Source organism: Bos mutus, chromosome 7 (genome assembly GCF_027580195.1).
Source record: "Bos mutus isolate GX-2022 chromosome 7, NWIPB_WYAK_1.1, whole genome shotgun sequence".
Lineage (NCBI taxonomy): Eukaryota > Metazoa > Chordata > Mammalia > Artiodactyla > Bovidae > Bos > Bos mutus.
Genome location: NC_091623.1, coordinates 41,655,184 through 41,680,457, shown reverse-complemented (window position 1 = coordinate 41,680,457; position 25,274 = coordinate 41,655,184). Strand labels below are relative to the sequence as shown.

At 40.3% G+C, this 25,274-nt stretch overlaps 1 protein-coding gene across 2 annotated transcripts in view; it reads right to left on the bottom strand.

The window, feature by feature from the left end:
• The window catches only part of CAMK4 (calcium/calmodulin dependent protein kinase IV), a 264,681-nt gene that overhangs the window by 128,045 nt on the left and 111,362 nt on the right, over nt 1-25,274 (bottom strand). For both annotated transcript variants that reach the window (XM_070373210.1, XM_070373211.1), the window contains exon 2: nt 11,505-11,583. In XM_070373210.1, coding sequence (XP_070229311.1) covers nt 11,505-11,583 — 79 coding nt within the window. The remainder of the gene's footprint in view (nt 1-11,504; nt 11,584-25,274) is intronic.

Here is a 25,274-nt window from a genome sequence, read left to right as displayed (position 1 = left end):
ATTGTAGGTAAATCATGACATTCATCCATATTCCCCTTCAAAAAATATGTCAAGATTTAAAAGATGAGGATAGCAAACTTGGATTCACTTTGACTTATCAATAAAAGAAGTCATTCGCAGCCTACACTACTTCATTATTTTTGTCACACCTTGAAACTGATCATGACACCCAAATATGTACTGATGCTATCATGGAAAAATAGTTCTAAACTATCCGGATCTCAAAATTTCAAAGAAACATCCTTCCAGTGTCAGGCTGGCATTCTATGGGGCAAAAAGCATTGTAGATATAACTATCCATTTGATACATTTTTCAGATCTCTCGGATAGAGACCAAGAATGAGTAGCTTTAACTGAATGGACCCTGTGATACTGACGCTTAGAATGGAGAGCAAACTGGAATTCCATATACATGGGCACCAGTGGGCCATCGGTGCAGCCTGTGTACCCGTGAGACGGAAAGACAAAGGGAGCCATATACGTGGGCACCGGTGGGCCGTCGGTGCGGCCTGTGTACCCGTGAGACGGAAAGACAAAGGGAGCCATATACGTGGGCACTGGTGGGCCGTCGGTGCGGCCTGTGTACCCGTGAGACGGAAAGACAAAGGGAGCCATATACGTGGGCACCGGTGGGCCATCGGTGCGGCCTGTGTACCCGTGAGACGGAAAGACAAAGGGAGCCATATACGTGGGCACCGGTGGGCCGTCGGTGCGGCCTGTGTACCCATAAGACAGAGAGACAAACGGAGCCATATACATGGGCACCAGTGGGACCACTGGCATCCTGTCTATCCAGGAGACAGAAACACAAAGGAAGCCACACCGGCATCGCTGACCATCACACACTCCATTACTCATCTTTCATTTGGTAGTGGATGCTGTATACTGAGACTCACTAACCTAAGGTTTCACAGCATTTAGAAAAGAAATATGTTGCTTGCTTTCTCTGTACATAGAAAACTCCTGTTTCACAGAGTGACTTGAACTGCACTCAGCTTCTCTGTGTCTATGTGTCAGTCAACAAAGGTTTTTTCATCCTTAATCAGATTAGCAAAGAGCAATATCTAGTTTCAGTACCAGATCGGGGCCACGATCATTCCTTCCTTTTTTTTAGTCTTTTTTCTCTTTCAGGACCTAGCTGGTATCAAACAGAAAGGGCTCAGATTTAGGACTCCATGCTACTGAGTCCTTTGGTTTCCAGGGAAAATTCCCATGAAGCATTTTTGCATTAACATATAAAAGGGGTTACTATAGACTGCTGATTAATCAAGTGTGGCTCCCATTTTTATTCTTTGTTGTTAAAATTGCTGAACTGGCATATGGTAATCTGAGAACACTTTCTTTAAAAAAAAACTGTTGCAAGCTAATTCAATACTGAAAATTATTTGGATTTCTTCTAATCAACATCTTTTGCACACAGTCATTCATTTCCTCTCTCTCAACAGATTAACAGTCTGGAGTTCCAGGACTTGATCTCCTCTTAGCCTTTTTTCTCTTCTCTTCTTACACTGTCTGGATAGATGCAGCTTTGACCATTATTCAACTTCTACCACAAATAAATATAAAAATAAAAACTTACTAGACTGTTTTTCGTGGTTAGCACTAAGCTTACAGCCCTTCTCCTCCTCAGTACGTCAGGGGTCCTGAGTGTGCCTGCAGGATCATCTGTCTCTCCTCACTCTCTCTCCTTTCCCATCCGCTCCCCAGCTCTCACCTCCAGGAGCTCCTCTCAGCCTCAGCTTTCCCAGCCCTCACTCCCCGAGCTCCTCTCAGCCTCGCCTTTCCCTGCTGTGGCCCATCTGCTCCCCAGCTCTCACTCCCTGAGCTCACTAAGTCAGGAAATCCTGAGTGTGCCTGCAGGCTCATCCCGTCTCTCCTCTCCCGGTGTGGCCCATCCGTTCCACTCCCCAGTCCTCCCTCCCGGAGCTCCTTCAGCCTCTCTGAACCTCTCCTCTGGTTACCAGGCCTTCCCCACTCAGGTCTCTGAGAAGCTCTGTCTCTTTCTTCTGCTAGGGAACAGTGACATAAGCTCTCCCTCTAAGATTTCCTCTAGTTCAGGCTAGTCATCTCCTGCTGCTGCTCCATAGACTCCATATACAGGGTGAAGATCATTTCAGATCCAACCACTCGCCACTTATAAAAGCACTGGAGGGTTCAGCGTGCTAACCTGAGCAGCTGGTGTCGGCGCACAGTCTGTTTCTTTCTGATAACAGCACGCAGACCAGCACCTGTATATTCAGCATCTTCCCCTCTCTGTCTCTTTCTTTCTTCCTACTCCCCTGGTGCTTCCCTGGTGGCTCAGAGAGTAAAGAATCTGCCTTCAATGCAGGAGACCTGGGTTCAACCTCTGGGTCGGGAAGATTCCCAGAAGAAGGGAATGGCTATTCACTGCAGTATTCTCACTTAAAAAAAGTCAACAGACAGAGAAGCCAGGTGGGCTACAGTCCATGGGGTCGCAAAGAGTCAGACACGACTGAGTGACGAACACTTGCACTCTATACCTCCAGCTCTTGGGGTAAATTATGCCAGTTGTTCTGTGAGCTGCAGCATTAGTACATGTACTCCCCTTGCACCAGCTTGCCTCCGAATTATGGTGCTATTTTTTAAAAGGCAACAAAGTGCCTGTGAAAGATCAATATAATGAGAAGATAAATAAGTGAGCTGAATTGTGATGGATTCCAGCAGCATTTCTATCCAAAAAAAATAAATCAAATTAGAATGAGTAAGTTGCTCTAAGAACACCCAGACTTCCAAGTGGATCTCTGAACGGCAGAGCATACAAATCAGGCCAAGATTAACATTCTACCCTGTTATCTCTCTTGTCTTGTAGACGTGTACTTGTTACAAACTCAATAGAAATATCCCTGTTCCTATTCCAGGGAACCTAGTTTAATAGTCCCTATGAAAATCAACAGGTTCCAACAGAGAATGCTTGACGTTTCAGTTCACTTGACACAGCTTGTTATCTGCAAGCTACTTTCCTTAATGTGTTCTGAGACCTCAGTTGGGCCCAAAAGGTCTATTTGAGCTAGTGATTTATTATTATCCTCTCTATCACTGACCAAGGGCGACCTTGACTGCACTTCTAGAGCCTACGATGAGTGGTTCAAAGTAGCTACGTTTAAAGTATTAGTAATGTTAGTAGCTGCGTATCTTTAACCCAGACTAACCCAGCCATCTTTCTTACGCATGTCACAGAAGTTGGAGAGCACGTGCCTGTGATCAGTTTTCCATGTTCCCAAAGGTTAGACGGAAAGAGATAAGAGCAGGTAAGCTTCAGTTTACCGAGTGGAGTCAAAAGCATTACTTCCATTTCAGAACTGAAGAAGCTGAAAACTCCTCTAGGAGATGCCCTAGAGGTCCAGCTGCCGAGAGTTTGAGGTAGGCCTCGTACTTTCTGCAATTCAATCTAGAGCAGCCTTTCAGAGTCTGCTGCCGCAGCACAGTTACATGCTCCAAGATCTAACTTATAAGGATATCAGGAAAAATGAATACAAGGTAAAAACTAACTCACAGAATGATTAGCAAGTCACAATGTGTAGCTCTTCAACCAACCGAGAAGAGATTAAAAGCCTCTTTTAGCCTTTGGGCATTTAAGGAAAATTTTGTAAAAGTTAGAAACATTTACCACGTGAATGTTAAATTATTCAAGAGAAGCCTTTCCAGCGATCTATAGGTAGCTTTATATCATAATAACTAAAATATGACAACATTTAGACCCAGAACACTTTCCTCACTATGGATCAAGAGACAGTGCTCCAATGTCAAGAATCAGAATAGAACAGGAGGGTTGAAACTGCTCGAATCTAGGAATCATGGGCCTCTAAGATTCAAGTATGAGGTCATATGACCAGAAATCTTTAGTATCACAATAAATTTTATTGATAATAGTAAAATAGGGGGTGAATGAATCGGGAGGTCAAGGCTGACATATATACATGATTGATACTATATAAAACAGATAAATGATGAGAACCTGCTGCACAGCTCAGGAAACTGCTCAGTGCTCTGTGGTGACGCAGATGGGGAGGAGATCGAAAAACGAAGGATGTATGTATATGTATCGTGGGCTCACTTTACTGTGCAGTATAAACTAACACAACGTGGTAAAGCAACTATACTCCAATAAAAGTTCATTTTAAAAAGATGCATATCTATTTTTGGCAGATTGATTTAAAAGGACTCCCAAAATGATATAATCTATTCATACAGCAGTATACAACATATCTGGTGGCTCACTGCTTAGTTTTCAATCAAGCTAATGAAAACATCAGAATTATACAGAATAAGATAGCACTATGCTATGCTATGCTAAGTCACTTCAGTCATGTCTGACTCTGTGTGACCCCATAGACGGCAGCCCACCAGGCTCCCCCATCCCTGGGATTCTCCAGGCAAGAACACTGGAGTGGGTTGCCATTTCCTTCTCCAATGCATGAAAGTGAAAAGTGAATGTGAAGTCGCCTAGTCCTGTCTGACTCTTAGCGACCCCGGGGACTGCAGCCTACCGGGCCCCTCCATCCATGGGATTCTCCAGGCAAGAACCCTGGAGTGGGGTGCCATCACCTTCTCCAATATGCTCCCCAGGTACTGAGAAATATTTTACATAAATTATCTTTTGTTAATTGTTAGTAAAATGCCATGAACTAGATGTTCTTAAACCCATTTCACAGATGAAGAAACTAACATTAAGAGATGTACATATCTGCTGTAAAGTCATCCAGGTAGTAAGTGGCAGAAGTGATCCTGAACTCAGGCTGAACTCCACAGCCCATGATCTTACCCACAACTAAGCGGTTCCTAAGGAGAGTCAGGAGACTGAGATGGGCTCTCAGACTCATAAATTCTGAATTTACACATTGAGGCTAATCTTAGATTCCATACTGGGTATTCATGGAAGGATTTTATAGTAAACTGAATGTAGTCTTTTTCAAGGGTTGAGCCACATAGCTATAAATGTCATCAGGATTTCAGAATCCAAATATTTATCTCCAAAATTCCAGGGACACTATAAATGATTGATGATCATGATTTTCTTAAATCTCAATTAGTTCCTGAAAATGAGCCATATTGATACAGCTGAAGTGTGATTATTTACACACACCCGAAGTTTTGTACTCTTAGGAAAAGAGATGTTTATGACTTGTTCCTCTATATCCCAAAATTCTTCAAAAGTTGTGATTCCATTTAACTCACCAAAAGTCAGTCCAGACTGAAGGTTCCATCTGCTTAATCTGTTCAAATTTTGACACTTTCTTGAATCTATTTTTTCCTTCTACGCAGTTTTAAGTTCGGCATTTTCAGAAGTCTGGTAATATCAACAAAATGTCCTGTCAGAATCCTTTAATGTCCCAAAGTTGTTCACCTGAGGACGTAGATTAGGAAAATCTTTCTCCTCTATTTCAATTTCCTCTAAATATCACATAAAATGGAGATAACAAAAGGCTCATGAGTGAAAGAAAATGGCAAGACTTGTTTCCTTTACCCTGGATTTGCTTTACAAAGTTTGCAGTTCCCCTGATATTAGTCCTTACATGCAAGGTAACGAGTTACTAATGGACAACAGAGATAGCACTGGCCGTGAATTTGTGTTTCAAAATAAAAAGTTACAAGATGAGATACTCTTCCCAGGAGGAGAGGAAGCATGCCACTTCTTGTGACTTGATGACTTCTTTGGTCCAAGGATCGCTAATACTATTTTGAAAAAAAATTCAAAATAAACCACCTATTGGAGCAGGCTGCTATTTCCTTCCCCAGGGGCTCTTCCCAACCCAGGGACTCCTGTATTGCAGGCAAATTTTGTTTACCGTTTGAGCCACCAAGGGAGCCCAAACAACCCAAATAGCCCTTCAATTCATTTGCCTTCTTGTTCACTTTCACGACCATCAAAGCTTTATCCTCATTAACAATGCACTGAGACAAATGGATATTGTTTCTGGAAGAGCTCAGGAGTTTCAGTATAGTAAAAAGTTGGTTCAACTATTAATGCCATTCTCTGTTTTCTGGCACTTAACACCTCTATAATAGAGAGTCACCGCTGTTTATCACGACATTTAGAAACTGTAAGATCTTGATACACTTTCTGAATGGCCAAAGAAAAGTTAAATTGAACAAGAGCTCAATGGTAAAGTATGTTTTAAAACAAATTTTTTGTTAGGAGAATTTTCTCATACACTGAAATTTTGAAATACCAGCATGAACATTAGTACATTGTCTTAAATTTTATAACTATTGACTTCTGTCATATTTTCTTTCTCTCTCCCCATATGTGCACACACATACACACATTTTTTGGTTGAGAATTATTTGAAACTAAGTTGCAGACATTAATAATGTTGGTCAATATGTATTTTGCTGCTGCTGCTGCTGCTAAGTCACTTCAGTCATGTCCAATTTTGTGCGACCCCAGAGACGGCAGCCCACCAGGCTCCGCCGTCCCTGGGATTCTCCAGGCAAGAGTACTGGAGTGGGGTGCCATTGCCTTCTCCCAATATGTATCTTAATGTATTCTAAATCTAGAAATGAAAGTTATCTATAGATAAAGAATATGGTATTATATCCATATATTTATTGACTACACATAAGCCTTTGTCTGTGTGGATCACAACAAACTGTGCAAAGTTCTTAAAGAGAAGGGAACACCAGACCACCTTACCTGCCTCCTGAGAAACCTGTATGCAACAGTTAGGTCAAGAGGCAACAGTTAGAACCAGACATGGAAAAATGAACTGGTTCAAAATTAGGGAAGGAGTACATCAAGGCTGTATATTATCACCCTGCCTATTTAACTTCTATGCAGACTACCTCCCTGGTGGCTCAGATGGTAAAAGCATCTGCCTACAATGTGGGAGACCTGGGTTTGATCCCTGAGTCTGACCCCTGGGTTGAGAAGATCCCTCTGGAGAAGGAAATGGCAACCCACTCCAGTACTCTTGCCTGGAAAATCCCATGGACAGATGAAGGAGCCTGGTAGGCTACAGTCCATGAGGTCGCAAAGAGTCGGACATGACTGACTTCACTTTCACTTTTCACTTTTTATGCAGACTACATCATGTGAAATGCCAGGTTGGATGAAGCACAAGCTGGAATCAAGATTTCTCTGGCTGGAATCAATGCCAAGAGAAATATCAGTAGCCTCAAATATGCAGATGAGACTACCCTAATGGCAGAAAGCAAAGAGAAATTAAAGAGCTTCTTGATGAGGGTGAAACAGGAGAGTGAAAAAGCTGGCTTAGAACTCAATATTCAAAAAACAAAGATCATGGCATCTGGTCCCATCACTTCATGGCAAATAGATGGGGAAACAATGGAAACAGTGACAGATTTTATTTCCTTGAGCTCCAAAATCACTGCAGACAGTGACTGCAGCTATGGAGCAAGCCATGATGCTCACTCCTTGGAAGAAAAGCTATGACAAATCTCGACACCATATTAAAAAGCAGAGATGAGACTTTGCCCACAAAGGTCCATATAGTCAAAGGTATGGTTTTTCCAATAGTCATGTCTGGATGTCAGAGTTGGACCATAAAGAAAGCTGAGTGCTGAAGAATTGATGCTTTTGAATTATAGTTCTGGAGAAGACTCTTGAGAGTCTTAGACAGTAAGGAGATTGAACTGGCCCATTCTAAAGGAAATCAACCCTGAATATTCATTGAAAGGACTGATGCTGAAGCTCCAATACTTTGGCAACCTGATGTGAAGAGCTGACTCATAGGAAAAGACCCTGATGCTGGGAAAGATTGAGGGCAGAAGAAGGGGGTGAGGGAGAATGAGATGGCTGGATGGCATCATCAGTTCAACAGATGCGAGTCTGAGCAAACTCCGAGAGATAGTGAAGGACAGGAAGCCTGGCGTGCTACAGTCCATCAGACATTATTGAGTGACCGAACAACATAAAATATATGGTCATTTAAAATATTTTTGTTATAATTACTGTTTATTTCCTGCAATAATATTTTATTAGCCAAAATACCCAACTGTCGGAATGTTACCATTTACTTTATGTTTATTATTATTATCATATCAACTCTGCTCTGTGCCTATCAACTGATGGAATATGGATTTCTTCATGAGAGCGGATGCTTTAGTCTGATTTCTGATGGATTAATTAGAGCCTTTGTCTTTTACCCAGACATATGAGTTCTTAATGGGTTGGCAATGATAATCAGGGTGTTTTATAGGGGGAATAAGTCCCTTATTTCCAATATAAACTAAATCCTTCCTAAAATATTAAGCTATGAGAAAGGAATATAATATTGCCAGAAAATGAAATTGGGGTAAACTTTCCTGAAAATCTCTTTAACAGATCCCAGGAAAGAGGATTATTGTTATCAAATAATTAACTTGTTGAAGAAATAGGAATATTTTCTTGGACTTAAAAACATTTATATATGAATCTGATCACTTATAAAATGGATGGGTTTTATGTTCATTAGCTTCTTGACTGTGAAAAAAATTTTATTCAACTTCAGATAGATTATTGAATGGAATATTTTGAAATTTACCTTAGAGGTCCCATTTTACAGATAGTATTCTGGGTGAAATTGTTTCCCTCCCCAAAATATGTTGAAGTCCTAACCCCTAGTCCTTAAAAGTGAGACTTCAGGAATTAGTTGTTGTAAATATAAGTAGTTAGTTTAAGATGAGCTCATATTGGAGTAGGGTGGGCCCCTACTCCAACAGAACTGATGTCTTTATAAGAAGGAAATTTAAACACAGACATGCAGAGAGGAAAGACGGTATAAAGACATGCAAGAAGACTGCCATGTGATGAAAACAGAGATGAGACGGGTGCAGTGACCAGTCACGGAGCACCCAGCACTGCCAACCGTCCCCAGAAGCCAAGAGCGAGGCTGGAGCCAAGTCTCCCTTCGTGCCCACAGAAGGAACCAGCCCTGCTATCCCTCTGATTCAGAATTCTAGAACTCAAAGCGGGAAAAGAATTTTAATTGTTCTAAGCCATCCAATTTATGGTAGTTTATTATATCAAACCTAAGAAATTCTCACAGATAGTTGAGAAGTGATTGATAGATAGACAGATGTAGATAATCTTTCAAATCCCTTAAAATTTAGGGCTGGTCATAAAACGAGGAGCCAGGGAATTGCCCAGTGAAGTCATACAGTGGCCCCAAGGCTGTCAGTTGACCCGCATAGCTGTCGTTTTTAGGTCAAGAATAGTTAAACAGGTGCAATTTTATGTGGCTCACTCAAGTAGATTTCATAAATGATTCAAGTTTTCTGAAACCCCCTTTCCCCCTCAAGAGTAGATTTAAACTGAATTTGCTAGAATACTTCATTTCCCCTGCATCACTTGTCCTCTATAAATAGATTCTTAGGCTTTGTTCATTTCATTTAGAGAAAGAAGTTCTGTCTTCATGACCTACATAGAATTAAACACTGGAGGCAACTGCTCTTTGAGGTTTTGCCTGCTGTTCCTCTCGTTTACACATCTCTGGGCAAGGGTGATTCCAGGAGACAATGCTGGGAACTCCATCTAACTCATGGTCAAAGCTCGGGGTTTCTCCAGGGATTTCTCTCATTCCGTTTGGCACAACAGTAACTGCATCTGACAACATCTGCCTCACAGCGTCGCTCTGCAGGGCCATCTGACACTCGGTTCTCATCCACATTTTCTTCCTGCCTGTCTTCTGAGGAAGATGCTTCCACGACAGAGATGGAGAGAAGTAGACAGGCAGGGCAAATCAGAGCTTTACTTTCCCAGTGAATGAGAGTCATGAACCTACCAAATGTCTTCACTTAGCTCTTATTCCAATTCATCCAAAGATCTTTGACAGCAAATACTGTCTAAATCAACCCTTTGTCCTTGGCAATTCTGAGCATTCACAAGTCATTTCTGAATACTTATTTTCCTCGATGTTTATATAGCCAGTGCCTTTTAAAGTTTCCTCAACTATGAAAATAAAACAACCACACACAAATTTTACTGCCAATTTTTTTAACCATCAAGAAAAGATACAACCAAGTCCAAAAACATCTCTTGTGTGACCACTGCTAAAGCGTGCTAAATAATTTTCATACAAGTAGATGTTCAACATGAGTTTGAGCAAGCCCCACGAGTTGGTGATGGACAGGGAGGCCTGGCGTGCTGCAGTCCGCGGGGTTGCAAGCAGCCGGATGCGACTGAGCAACTGAACTGAACCGAACTGAGATGTTTAATAGGAAATTCTCTTTCATAAAATTTTAATAATCTAGCTCAAACACATTTTATGACCATAAGACATCGATTTAAGAGAAAATTTCAAACCTTACTGAGGAAAAGATCCCTCTGCATTCTGGAATCATTGCCTACACCAAACGGAAAATTCAGAAGAAAGAGCTTATTAGGAGCAAATGCTGTTTATACTACTCTGCTCAGTTACACCACTCTTGTTAGTTGAATGGCCTTAAAGTCTAACAGATTGTTTCAAAATGTCATTCTGCTTCTATTTGACTGAATACCTTGTGCCATTATTCTCTTATTCATTACATGAGAGCCTAAAACTTCCCTGTGCCAGACAATACAACAACAGCCGGTGATATTACGTTGCCTTTACGAAAAAAAACCCCTTGGCCTCAAAGAGGTATTATTTGATTTCAAAAGTTATGTTATGTCTCTTCTCAGCATATGTTACAGCTGGGTTTTCAGAAGTATATATATTTCACATATTTGTTCACATAAAATTTGAAAAAGAAAGAGTTCACGATAAAAGAATATACTGTCTTTTGTGGTTTTAGAAGGGGAAATTACCTGAGGACAGAAAGTATCAGTAGGGCATTACAATGACAAACCCTCTCTGAGGCACCAGGAGTATAAAATGCCGGTATTACGGACTGGTATTCGAATTTTGACCTCTCACCTTAGCACTTCGTACTTACTGGGGATGAGCCTAAGCAACCTTTGCCCCCTCAGCTCATCTACAGTAAGGGGAAAAAACCAAAAACCAGTATGATAACAAAATCCTTCCTTCTTGTTTAAATATAAACTTTTTAGATGAGCAGATTTAGTCCCAGATACATTAGCATTTGTCTGGTTATAGTTTACTGAAGCAAAAGCACCGTCTGAAAATCAAGTTAGAAGCTGATGAATCCTTTAACAAATGCATCTATTTGTATTTCATTCAGGTGTTTCTAAATAGCAAGCTTTTCTAGTATATTAAGTGATTGGAAATTAAATATATATATATGTGTGTATATACACACACACATATACATATATATCTGAAAACATGGCAGGTATACAAAGCAAAGTTCACCTGGAAACTAAATCTTTTTCCATTCCCTACTTCTCTCCCCCACAGCCATATCTAATTTACGATCCAGATGCTTTCAAAGAATCATAGTTTCCATCAGAAAACAACTCATCTGGCTGTCCTTTCACAAACATGACCCAAGTGAGTGAGCTGCACACCGCAGTCCTCTGGACCTTTGTCCTTTGGATCAGGGCTCCTGGCTTCTCCAGGACACGTATCCCTTAGAGACGCTGTTATATAATGAAATAAACTTACTGTTTTCTTTAACACTTTGAGAGCATAAGGCTTCTGGGTCCCCTTCTGTTTGCATCTGTACACAATGGATGTAGCACCCCTTGAGGGGGAAAAAAGACAAAAAGAAAATGTTATGCTCTCAGTAAGAAATTAAGGGGAAAGCTTGAAAACAAGTATCTCTTGCAGTTACCCTCATAACTGACAAGTGTTTTACGTTGTACTACAGGACTCGACAAACTTGAGAGGACGTTTTTCTATATAATTAAGAATGCCATGCTGAATCTTCCTGTTTGCCCTTCTACTTCTCGTCCATCTCTGTACAAGTGACCTGTTGCATTCGGTCACGGCTCATCGGGTAAACACAGACTTTATAGGACCTCTACCCAATCTCACAGCCTGTGGCCCTTCCTGAAAGCAGGGGCCTGGACTACAGCAAAGCTCGGGACTTCAGGGGGAGGCTTAAGTCCCGCACTAGGCCGTAAAGGTCAGGAGAGTCTCCACGACTCGGCAAGGGTGCTGGGGACCTTTAAGAATTTACACGGCATCACTGGTACCCTGCTACCTCCCCAGACCAGGGTTAGCCCTGTGGAGACACTGGCTCCTTTGTTGTGGTGAATTCTGTTACCACTTACACACGCACTAACAAAAATGATGATGTGAAATGTCCAGGAGAAAATACTATTGAAATGGTTAAAGGTATACAGAGGAAAAGCAGATTTATCCCTCTATAAAAATTTGAAGATGTACAGAAAATGTTTACCTGTAAAGGAGAATGGTAAGAAGAGACTCCATAACTATCTATCTCTATGTGATACATGTGTGAAGTTACTAAAAAGAGAACATTAAAAAGCAGGACACTGTGGTCCTGATGTACCCTCTCCAGTCATGAGAGCAAGAGAACGAGACAGAAACAGAGAGAAACCACACAGGCTCAAGTACAACCTGAGAGAGAGCTTCAGATAAATCTCGAAATAAGATCAGTTGAAGCAAACTTGTCAGACTTTGAAGATTAGGCCAAAGGACTAAGGAAGGTAGTCCTAAGGAATGTATCTTATGATACATTCACTCTAGTGGTTCTGAAATTTTAAGAACAAAAGAAATTTATAAATCAAACATATTCCTAGACACCTTTGCATATTAAATTTTTAACAGAGCCTCCAAGAGTCAGGAATTGGTGATATAAATGTTAATAGGTAAGAACAATTCCTAACAAGTGGTGCTGGGAAAACTGGTCAGCCACTTGTAAAAGAATGAAACTAGAACACTTTCTAACACCATACACAAAAATAAACTCAAAATGGATTAAAGATCTCAATGTAAGACCAGAAACTATAAAACTCCTAGAGGAGAACATAGGCAAAACACTCTCTGACATACATCACAGCAGGATCCTCTATGACCCACCTCCCAGAATATTGGAAATAAAAGCAAAAATAAACAAATGGGACCTAATTAAACTTAAAAGCTTCTGCACAACAAAGGAAACTATTAGCAAGGTGAAAAGACAGCCTTCAGAATGGGAGAAAATAATAGCAAATGAAGCAACTGACAAACAACTAATCTCAAAAATATACAAGCAACTCCTACAGCTCAACTCCAGAAAAATAAATGACCCAATCAAAAAATGGGCCAAAGAACTAAATAGACATTTCTCCAAAGAAGACATACAGATGGCTAACAAACACATGAAAAGATGCTCAACATCACTCATTATCAGAGAAATGCACAGAGAAAACCACTATGAGGTACCATTTCACACCAGTCAGAATGGCTGCGATCCAAAAGTCTACAAATAATAAATGCTGGAGAGGGTGTGGAGAAAAGGGAACCCTCTTACACTGTTGGTGGGAATGCAAACTAGTACAGCCACTATGGAGAACAGTGTGGAGATTCCTTAAAAAACTGGAAATAGAACTGCCTTATGATCCAGCAATCCCACTGCTGGGCATACACACTGAGGAAACCAGAAGGGAAAGAGACACGTGTACCCCAATGTTCATCGAAGCACTGTTTATAATAGCCAGGACATGGAAGCAACCTAGATGTCCATCAGCAGATGAATGGATAAGAAAGCTGTGGTACATATACACAATGGAGTATTACTCAGCCATTAAAAAGAATACATTTGAATCAGTTCTAATGAGGTGGATGAAACTGGAGCCTATTATACAGAGTGAAGTAAGCCAGAAGGAAAAACACCAATACAGTATACTAACGCATATATATGGAATTTAGAAAGATGGTAACAATAACCCTGTGTACGAGACAGCAAAAGAGACACTGATGTATAGATCAGTCTTATGGACTCTGTGGGAGAGGGAGAGGATGGGGAGATTTGGGAGAATGGCATTGAAACATGTAAAATATCATGTATGAAACGAGTCGCCAGTCCAGGTTCGATGCACGATACTGGATGCTTGGGGCTGGTGCACTAGGATGACCCAGAGGGAGGGTATGGGGAGGGAGGATGGAGGAGGGTTCAGGATGGGGAACACAGGTATACCTGTGGCGGATTCATTTCAATATTTGGCAAAACTAATACAATATTATAAAGTTTAAAAATAAAATAAAATTAAAAAAAAAAGAACAATTCCAACACATTTAAAAAATTTGGGGGAAGACATAACACATACACAAAGAAACAGAGTTGCAATGGAATAAATGAAGGTAAATATAAAATTCTACTTTATTTTTAATTGCTCTAAATGATATCTATGTGAAGCAAAAATACTAACAACTCACTGTTTACGGCACATGTAGAAGAGGCATGACAACAGAGCACAGGAGGAGGAGGAGGCTGAGGAAGTGCCGCCAAAGCCTCTACCACAAGCTCAGTGCTGTGACTGCTTTATAGTAGACTCTGATTAATTAACGATGTACATTATACAACCCAGGGCAATGAATAAAATTTTAATTACAATTTTTATAAAACAGAATAAAATTTTTTAAATAAAAAAGTCAATAAGGAAGCTAAAACGGAATCAGAAATGAAGTACTTGGGGGACAAAACAAAAGAAGAGATTAAAACCAAAACAACTAACAATATGGTATATTTTAGTCCAATCATATAAATATTATATCAAATATGAACTTTATAAGCATACCAATTAAAAAATAAAGATCATCAGTCATATGCTAAAACAGACTGCACTTAATAATCTTCAGCCTCCATTTGTAGCCATGATCCAAACAGATAATTCCATATTGCTTTAGGGAAATTTTGTTTATGCTGAAAACCTACCACTCTAGGGTACATTCCATATTTTTGGACACGTATAAACTCCTTCAGTCAGTGATTTGCTTCTAATGAACAATTTATTACTTCAGGTTCAAATAAAAAAGACCATCATATTACATGAAAAAATCAAGACCAAACTCTACATTGTGTACAGTAAACTCATTTGAAATATAAAGTGTAAAAAGGTTAAAAATAAGATGATAGAAAAGAGATACTAAGCAAACACTAAACAAAAGAAAGCAGGAGTAGCTCCATTAATATCCTGTCAACCAGACTTCAGAATAAAGACAAAGATGAACATGACTTAATTATAATGTTAAGAGGGCAGTTCCCCCGAATGACATCACAAACATGAGTGTATGCACCCAGCAACAGTGCTTCACAATACATGCAGCAAAACTGACAGGACTGAAAGGAGAACAGACAACGGCCTGAATACAGCTGGAGGCATCACCACACTCTCTCAGCAGTGAACAGAGAAAGCAGAAAGGTTATCCCCAAAGCTACGGAGGACATGAGCAACATTATCAGCGAAGCTATGCTAAATGGCTTCGAGAGAACACTACGCAAAACAGCAGAATGTACCTTCTTTTTGAAGTTAAAACACTCAGAGCCTCTATTTCCTGACTTAGTATAAAGAGAGTGGTATTGAAGGAAGAATAAACGCGTAGATAAATGGAATGGAAAAAAGAATCCAGAAATAGTTATACATACACATGACTAACTGGTTTCTGACAAAGGTAAACAGGCAGTTCAGTGGAGAAAGTTACAGTCCCTCCAACCATAAATAGTGCTGGAACCACTGGATACATATGTGTAAACAACAAAGGCAAAAACAAAAAGCCTTTATCCAAGTGCCACTCTACCAAAAAATGACTCAAAATGGATCATAAGTACAAGTGTAAAACCTATAATTCTAAAAAAAAAGAAAAAAAGAAAGAAAGATTTCTGGCCCTTAGTTAGGAAATGATTTCTTACACACACAACCAAAAGTGTGTGTTAAGTCACTTCACTTACGTACGACTCTTTGCAACCCCATGGACTGTAATCCACCAGGCTCCTCTGCTCATGGGATTCTCCGAGCAGGAATACTGGAGTGGGTTGCCATTCTCTTCTCAAGGAGATCTTCCCGACCCAGGGATTGAACCCATGTCTCATGTCTCCTGCATAGGCAGGTAGGTTCTTTACCACTAGCACCACCTGGGAAACTTACAACCAAAAGCACAGTAATTCAAAGAACAAAAAAATTGTACTTCATTTACCTTAAGAACCTTAAGAAAGGTTGCCTTCTGAAAGCCACTGACAGTGAGAAAATTTTTATAATCATATATCTGATAACGGACTTGTCTCTAGAATTAGAAACTAAGTCCAATAATAAGAAAATAATGCATTTTTAAGGTAGGCCAGAGACTGGAACATATGCTTCACCAAAGAAAATACATGAATGGCAAAAAGCACAAAGAAAGATGCTCAACACCATTAGACACCAGGGAAATGCAAATTAAAACCACAATGAGATACAACTTCACTCTTCCTGGAACACCTAAGAAAAGACAGAGTATCATGGCTGGCAAGGATGCAGAACAACTGGACTCCTACGCTGCTGAAGAAATGAGAAATGATACAGCCACTTTGGAAAACAGCTTGGCAGTTTCTTATAAAATTAATACCATACGACTGAAAGCTATGTTCATTCACAAACTTGAACATGAATCTTTATAGCAGCTTATTATTAATCAGGAAACACTGCAAACAACTCCCATATCCCTCAGCTGAGAAATCAGTAGAATACTATCCATAAATAAAAAGAAATGAACTGGAATCAGACAACAACATGGATGATTATTTAATACAACATCCTAAGTGAAAGAAGCCAGGGTCAAAAAGATATAAACTGCATGACTCCACTTAATATAAAGGGAAGTGATTTGCAAACACTGAAGAAAATGAAAAATCTAATTTTAATTTTATATAATTGCAAAATATTCAAAAATTTATGCAAAATAAACTATATTAAATAGTATCCATTCCTTAATTTACTTATCACATTAATCTATCACTAATTCCAATATATAAATTATTATCATAACAAAACCTTTCAAAGAAATTTGAACAAAATGTATTCTTGTCTAATCAACCTCAAGATACAAGTATACTAGAAATAACTTAAAATTTAAAAAAAAATTGTATATGAGAATCCAATAAGAATGTCCAACTTATTTTGCTAAGTAAGTTGCTAACATTAACAGGACTAATTTTTTCCTAGCTGTACTGAGATAAAATTGATATATAAGTTCAGTACAGTTCAGTTCAGTCACTCAGTCTTGTCTGAATCTTTGCAAACCCCTGGAGTTCACTCAGACTCACGTCCATCGAGTCAGTGATGCCATCCAGCCATCTCATCCTCTGCCATCCCCTTCTCCTCCTGCCCCCAATCCCTCCCAGCATCAGAGTCTTTTCCAATAAGTCAACTCTTTGCATGAGGTGGCCAAAGTACTGGAGTTTCAGCTTTAGCATCATTCCTTCCAAAGAAATCCCAGGGCTGATCTCCTTCAGAATGGACTGGTTGGATCTCCTTGCAGTCCAAGGGACTCTCAAGAGTCTTCTCCAACACCACAGTTCAAAAGCATCAATTCTTCAGCACCCAGCCTTCTTCACAGTCCAACTCTCACAGCCATACATGACCACAGGAAAAACCGTAGCCTTGACTAGACGGACCTTTGTTGGCAAAGTAATGTCTCTGCTTTTGAATATGCTATCTAGGTTGGTCAAAACTTTCCTTCCAAGGAGTAAGCGTCTTCTAATTTCATGGCTGCAGTCACCATCTGCAGTGATTTTGGAGCGCAAAAAAATAAAGTCTGACACTGTTTCCACTGTTTCCCCATCTATTTCCCATGAAGTGATGGGACCAGATGCCATGATCTTCGTTTTCTGAATGTTGAGCTTTAAGCCCGCTTTGTCACTCTCCTCTTTCACTTTCATCAAGAGGCTTTTTAGTTCCTCTTCACTTTCTGCCATAAGGGTGGTGTCATCTGCATATCTGAGGTTATTGATATTTCTCCCGGCAATCTTGATGCCAGCTTGTGTTTCTTCCAGTCCAGCGTTTCTCATGATGTACCCTGCATATAAGTTAAATAAGCAGGGTGACAATATACAGCCTTGACGTACTCCTTTTCCTATTTGGAACCAGTCTCTTGTTCCATGTCCAGTTCTAACTGTTGCTTCCTGACCTGCATATAGGTTTCTCAAGAGGCAGGTCAGGTGGTCTGGTATTCCCATCTCTTTCAGAATTTTCCACAGTTTATTGTGATCCACACAGTCAAAGGCTTTGGCATAGTCAATAAAGCAGAAATAGATGTTTTTCTGGAACTCTGTTGCTTTTTCCATGATCCAGCAGATGTTGGCAATTTGATCTCTGGTTCCTCTGCCTTTTCCAAAACCATCTTGAACATCAGGAAGTTCACAGTTCACGTACTGCTGAAGCCTGGCTTGGAGAATTTTGAGCATTACTTTACTAGCATGTGAGATGAGTGCAATTGTGTGGTAGTTTGAGCATTCTATGGCATTGCCTTTCTTTGGGATTGGAATGAAAACTGACCTTTTCCAGTCCTGTGGCCACTGCTGAGTTTTCCAAATTTGCTGGCATATTGAGTGCAGCACTTTCACAGCATTATCTTTCAGGATTTGGAATAGCTCAACTGGAATTCCATCACCTCCTCTAGCTTTGTTCGTAGTGATGCTTTCTAAGGCCCACTTGACTTCACATTCTAGGATGTCTGGCTCTAGGTGAGTGATCACATCATCGTGATTATCTTGGTTGTGAAGATCTTTTTTGTACAGTTCTTCTGTGTATTGCCACCTTTTCTTAATATCTTCTGCTTCTGTTAAGTCCATACCATTTCTGTCCTTTATCGAGCCCATCTTTGAATGAAATGTTCCCTTGGTATCTCTAATTTTCTTGAAGAGATCTCTAGTCTTCCCCACTCTGTTGTTTTCGTCTATTTCTTTGCATTGATTGCTGAGGAAGGCTTTCTTATCTCTCCTTGCTATTCTTTGGAACTCTGCATTCAGATGCTTATATCTTTCCTTAAAATTGATATATAACATTATGCAAATTTAAGGTGTATAACATAATGATTTGGTATAAATATATATTGCAAAATTTTTGCCACAATTAGTTAATATACCCATCCCCCTACATAGTTATAATTTTAGAAATAACTTTTTAAAGGATGGAAAGATTAAAAGAATAGAACAACCTAAATAAATGCAAATGAAAATAATACTTCAGTAGTTTACTCTGTATTCTTTGCTGAAATTGAACAAGTAATATAAATCATTTAATGTCTATAAATGTAATTTTAGACAGAAACCACACTTTAAGTATGTTCATATAAAAACAAAAATATTATGTATCTTAACAGTAAATTTTTAATGCATAATGAAACTTTTGTTAAAGTGTTATATCCAAATTTCAAGATAAATTGCATAAAGAGAGAATTACCATAATATTTTTTGAGATACAAAGGAAGCAAAGAGATTACAACAGAGGATTTCATATTCATGGAGTTATTCAACTGGAAAAAAACTTTCACTACTCATTTCTATTCATGTATAACACATTCTTTACCAAACAGGCCAGAGACTACAGAAATTATTTCAATTAGAACTTATTTTATGTGAAGATTTTGGTGAAGAAAAAGTCAATACTTTTTTGGAGTCTGGGCCTGACTTCTATTTTCAAATTAGTTTCCTTTCAAAATAATTTAGGAACAAAACCACATTTTAGGTCCAGCCTTGTCTGATATGGTAGATAATTTTTAAAAAAGTTAAAAATGTCGACTACTATGTTTCACTCCAGAGAAAGTAGACAAACCTGTCAGGCATTTGCAAAACCATTTACAATATGTGTATATGATGACCATGATACTAGGTATATGCTATTATGCTGCTGCTAAGTCACTTCAGTCGTGTCCGACTCTGTGTGACCCCATGGCGGCAGTCCACCAGGTGCCCCCGTCCCTGGGATTCTCCAGGCAAGAACACTGGAGTGGGTTGCCATTTCCTTCTCCAATGCATGAAAGTGAAAAGTCAAAGTGAAGTCACTCAGTCGTGTCCGACTCTTAGCGACCTCGTGGACTGCAGCCCACCAGGCTCCTCCATCCATGGGATTTTCCAGGCAAGAGTACTGGAGTGGGGTGCCATTGCCTTCTCCTATAAGCTATTATATATACATACAATATATAGCATATATATAGTGCATATAGTAGGGCTTTCCAGGTGGCTCCGTGGGTAAAGAATCCGCCTGCAATGCAGGACATGCAGGAGAGGCAGGTTTGATCCCTGGGTTGGGAAGATCCCCTGGAGAAGGGCATGGCAACCCACTCCAGTATTCTTTCCTGGAGAATCCCATGGACAGAGGAGCCTGAAGGGCTACAGCCCATAGAGTTGCAAAGACTTCAGACACAACTGAAGTGACTGAGAACGCATGCATGCAATGTATACGGTGTATAGAATACTGGAGTGGGTAGCCTTTCCCTTCTTCAGGGGAAGTTGCTGACCCAGGGATCGAACCGGGTTCTCCCACATTGCAGCTGAGCCACCAATCTGCCTGCAGTGCAAGAGACCTGGGTTTGATCCCTGAGTTGGGAAGATCCCCTGGAGAAGGGAAAGGTTACCTACTCCAGTGTTCTGGCCTGGAGAATTCCATGGACTGTATAGACCATGGGGGCACAAAGAGAGTCGGACACAACTGAACAATCACACCATATATATAGATATAGATATAGATATAGATAGATATATATTTATAGATATGTATAAATGTATACATTTATACAAAAGTGTATAAATATATAATGCATACATATACACCATTGCCCTGTAAAGCTGTTGAAGCACTTGATGTTGGTACCCGGCACTATGTGCCAAAACTTACGGATATGGAGGTGAAAACACCAGATATAATATTTATTTCCCTAAAGACATTTTAAGCAGAGTCCCTTTTCTATCTTTTCTTCTTTTAAAGAAACAAGATTGGCTAAAGACTGGTCTTATTTTCCCTTCAAAAGATCTCTAAGTGCACTAACCTAACTGTCCACCCACGAGCAGAGACAGATATCCAAATGCTCTCAGAAGGCCAGGCAGAGGTCAAGCCTACTTCAGATCAGAAGCAGGAAATCTGATGTCTGGATTCACTTCAGTGTTTTAGGAATTGTGATGACTGTGCAATGTTACGAAAATTTATAATCACTGGCATTCTCCCATTAAGGGAGGTTATAAATTAGAGACTGGCTTTCTGGGGAAGGACCTAGTGGACATTTGTGACTGGCTTGAAGCAATAAGAGCTTGGCTTCCCTTAGCATCAAAGCTTAAATCTGCTGGAAATGCAACAGAACTTCAGGTATGGAATCTCTTAAAATATAGAAGTCTGGAAGGGCTGTTTGCTACTTCGTTGTTTGGCCCAGCTGTGTCCCTGTAATGACATACTTCAGCTCACTTCAGTTCAGTTGCACAGTCGTGTCCGACTCTTTGTGACCCAATGAACCGCAGCATGCCAGGCCTCTCTGTCCATCACCAACTTCCAGAGTCCACCCAAACCCATGTCCATCAAGTCGGTGCTGCCATCCAGCCATCTCATCCTGTTATCCCCTTCTCCTCCTGCCTTCAATCTTTCCCAGCATCAGGGTCTTTTCAAATGAGTCACCTCTCCACATCAGTGGCCAAAGTACTGGAGTTTCAGCTTCAACATCAGTCCTTCCAGTGAACACCCAGGACTGATCTCCTTTAGGACAGACTGGTTGGATCTCCTTGCAGTCCAAGGGACTCTCAAGAGTCTTCTCCAACACCACAGTTCAAAAGCATCAATTCTTCAGCACTCAGCTTTCTTCCCAGTCCAACTCTCACATCCATACATGACCACTGAAAAAACCATAGCCTTGACTAGACGAACCTTTGTTGGCAAAGTAATGTCTCTGCTTTTGAATATGCTATCTAGGTTGGTCATAACTTTTCTTCCAGGGAGTAAGCGTCTTTTAATTTCATGGCTCAGTCACCATCCAAAGTGATTTTGGAGCCCAGAAAAATAAAGTCAGCCACTGTTTCCACTGTTTCCCCATCCATTTCCCATAAAGTGATGGGACCGGATGCCATGATCTTACTTTTCTGAATGTTGAGTTTTAAGCCAACTTTTTCACTCTCCTCTTTCACTTTCATCAGGAGGCTTTTTATTTCTTCTTCACTTTCTGCCATAAGGGTGGTGTCATCTGCACATCTGAGGTTATTGATATTTTTCCCAGAAATCTTGATTCCAGCTTATTCTTCCTCCAGCCCAGCGTTTCTCATGATGTACTCTGCATATAAGTTAAATAAGCAGGGTGACAATATACAGCCTTGACGTACTCCTTTTTCCTATTTGGAACCAGTCTGTTGTTCCATGTCCAGTTCTAACTGTTGCTTCCTAACCTGCATACAAGTTTCTCAAAAGGCAGGTCAGGTGGTCTGGTATGCCCATCTTCACAGCCATTTTAAACTGTCTTTGTTAAGGATATTAGCCCTCATAAGTTATTCAAAACAGTCACCTATTTTTTCAATGGAAGGAGTCTTAAAATGGAGCCAAAGAGTCTTGTTATCTTTCTCTGATGTTGAAAGTGTTCGGTTAAAGTATATAGTTATGTCAAAATATTAATCATTTCTAAACATTTCAATGAATTTCTTATTCTTCTGTTTGTTTTTGAATTTAACTTTCAAATTTTTTATTTCCAAGGTGTGTATGTGCTTGCAAAATAGATCCTCTGAATGTTCATTAAGAAAAGGTTTAAGAGGGAAGATGTGATTTATAAGAACTATCAATCAGATGCTGAAAACATCTGTGCAACTCTCTAGAGTGTCGTATTTCTTCCACATGACTGACTTGCTGTCATTTAACAAGCAAAGCTAGTGGAGGTGATAGAATTCCAGCTGAGCTATTTCAAATCCTGAAAGATGATGCTGTGAAAGTGCTGCACTCAATATGCCAGCAAATGTGGAAAACTCAGCAGTGGCTACAGGACTGGAAAAGGTCAGTTTTCATTCCAATCTCAAAGAAAGGCAATGCCAAAGAATGCTCAAACTACCGCACAATTGCACTCATCTCACACGCTAGTAAAGTAATGCTCAAAATTCTCCAAGCCCGGCTTCAGCAATACGTGAACCGTGAACTTCCAGATGTTCAAGCTGGTTTTAGAAAAGGCAGAGGAACCAGAGATCAAATTGCCAACATCTGCTGGATCATGGAAAAAGCAACAGAGTTCCAGAAAAACATCTATTTCTGCTTTATTGACTACGCCAAAGCCTTTGACTGTGTGCATCACAATAAACTGTGGAAAATTCTGAAAGAGAAGGGAATACCAGACCACCTGATCTGCCTCTTGAGATATTTGTATGCAGGTCAGGAAGCAACAGTTAGAACTGGACATGGAACAACAGACTGGTTCCAAATAGGAAAAGGAGCACATCAAGGCTGTATGTTGTCACCCTGGTTATTTAACTTCTATGCAGAGTACATCATGAGAAACGCTGGACTGGAAGAAGCACAAGCTGGCAGTAAGATTGCTGGAAGAAATATCAATAACCTCAGATATGCAGATGACACCACCCTTATGGCAGACAGTGAAGAGGAACTAAAAAGCCTCTTGATAAAAGTGAAAGTGGAGAGTGTAAAAGCTGGCTCAAAGCTCAACATTCAGAAAACGAAGATCATGGCATCCGGTCCCAACACTTCATGGCAAATAGATGGGGAAACAGTGGAAACAGTGTCAGACTTTATTTTTTTGTGCTCAAAAATCACTGCAGATGGTGACTGCAGCCATGAAATTAGAAGACGCTTACTCCTTGGAAGGAAAGTTATGACCAACCTAGAGACCATATTCAAAAGCAGAGACATTACTTTGCCAACGAAGGTCCGTCTAGTCACGGCCATGGTTTTTCCTGTGGTCATGTATGGCTGTGAGAGTGGGACTGTGAAGAAGGCTGAGCGCCAAAGAATTGATGCTTTTGAACTGTGGTGTTGGAGAAGACTCTTGAGAGTCCCTTGGACTGCAAGGAGATCCAACCAGTCCATTCTGAAGGAGATCAGCCCTGAGATTTCTTTGGAAGGAATGATGCTAAAGCTGAAACTCCAGTACTTTGGCCACCTCATGTGAAGAGTTGACTCATTGGAAAAGACTCTGATGCTGGGAGGGATTGGGGGCAAGAGGAGAAGGGGACGACAGAGGATGAGATGTCTGGATGGCATCACTGACTCGATGGACGTGAGTCTGGGTGAACTCCAGTAGTTGGTGATGGACCAGGAGGCCTGGCATGCTGCCATTCATGGGGTCGCAAAGAGTCGGACACGACTGAGCGACTGATCTGATCTGATCTGATCTGAAACCTTAAACCAGCAAAGGACAGAAGAAAAAAATGCTGAAATTATTTAATTACTGTTTTGGCATTTTTCGACCTACAACTTGAAGAATGGCTAATCTTTAGAATTTAGAAAGTTGTTATTAGACCTGGAGCTTTTCCAAGTCAATGAAATTTTACAGTCTTAAATCTCAAAAATATCATATTGAGGAATGATATTGAACATCAGGCCTTAAAAAAGTGCTCAAGGCCCAGAGTCTTCTCATTCCTCCAGGGGGCAGAGCAAGCTCCCCATCCAGGTACTGGGGTCACAGCAAGTCCTGCTATTCAGGGGTTAACACTGACCCTTGTAGTTGTCTTCCTGACAGATTCTCATTTGTCATTTCACCTAGAGGTTCGGCTTAGTCTATAGCCAGTGTATTTTATATCTATTTCCTGATTTATATTCGCTTCCTCAAGACCTACAGGCATTGCCAAGTGCTTAACTTTTCAATCTGAACACCAGCTCAGATCGTTTTTATATTCTCTACTTAGTGTGCCTCCAGTTTTCTCACAACCCTGCTCATCTGGTAAGTTTCTCTCAACAGCTGCCTGTAGAACCTATTTGTGACTTGGTTCTTAGTGCCTGAATCTATGAGGACTGGCTGAAACATGACCCCTTTTATTTCAAAAATTTAACAAAACTCCTGTCCTAAGATAAACTAAGAGCTTAAGAAGCTTTGAATTCAAATGCTGAATTTTGGCCATCACAAAGTACATAAAAACAGTTCCAAATTATTAGGGTGCCTTAAGTATTCATTCTCAATCACAAAGTGACAGAACAGTAAAAACTGTACATATAAAAGGTTTTAATATTCCTGTTAGTCGTTTTCTTTGTTTGCTTCAAAACATTTAACGCCACTGCAGTTGGCCTTTAGTATCAATTATTCAAACTTTTTATGAAGACTTTATTTTTCTTTTCTCTCTTTGTGTGCGTGCAACACACAAAGAATTGAGTTTCCAGGCAAACCACTCAACACAACAATACATCACGAGGACAACTACGGCTCTTCTTTTTCCACGTCTATCATTCACTGCCGGTCCCATTTTCTTCTATTCCATATCTTCTACTGCTGCTGCTGCTAAGTCGCTTCAGTCGTGTCCGACTCTGTGCGACCCCATAGACAGCA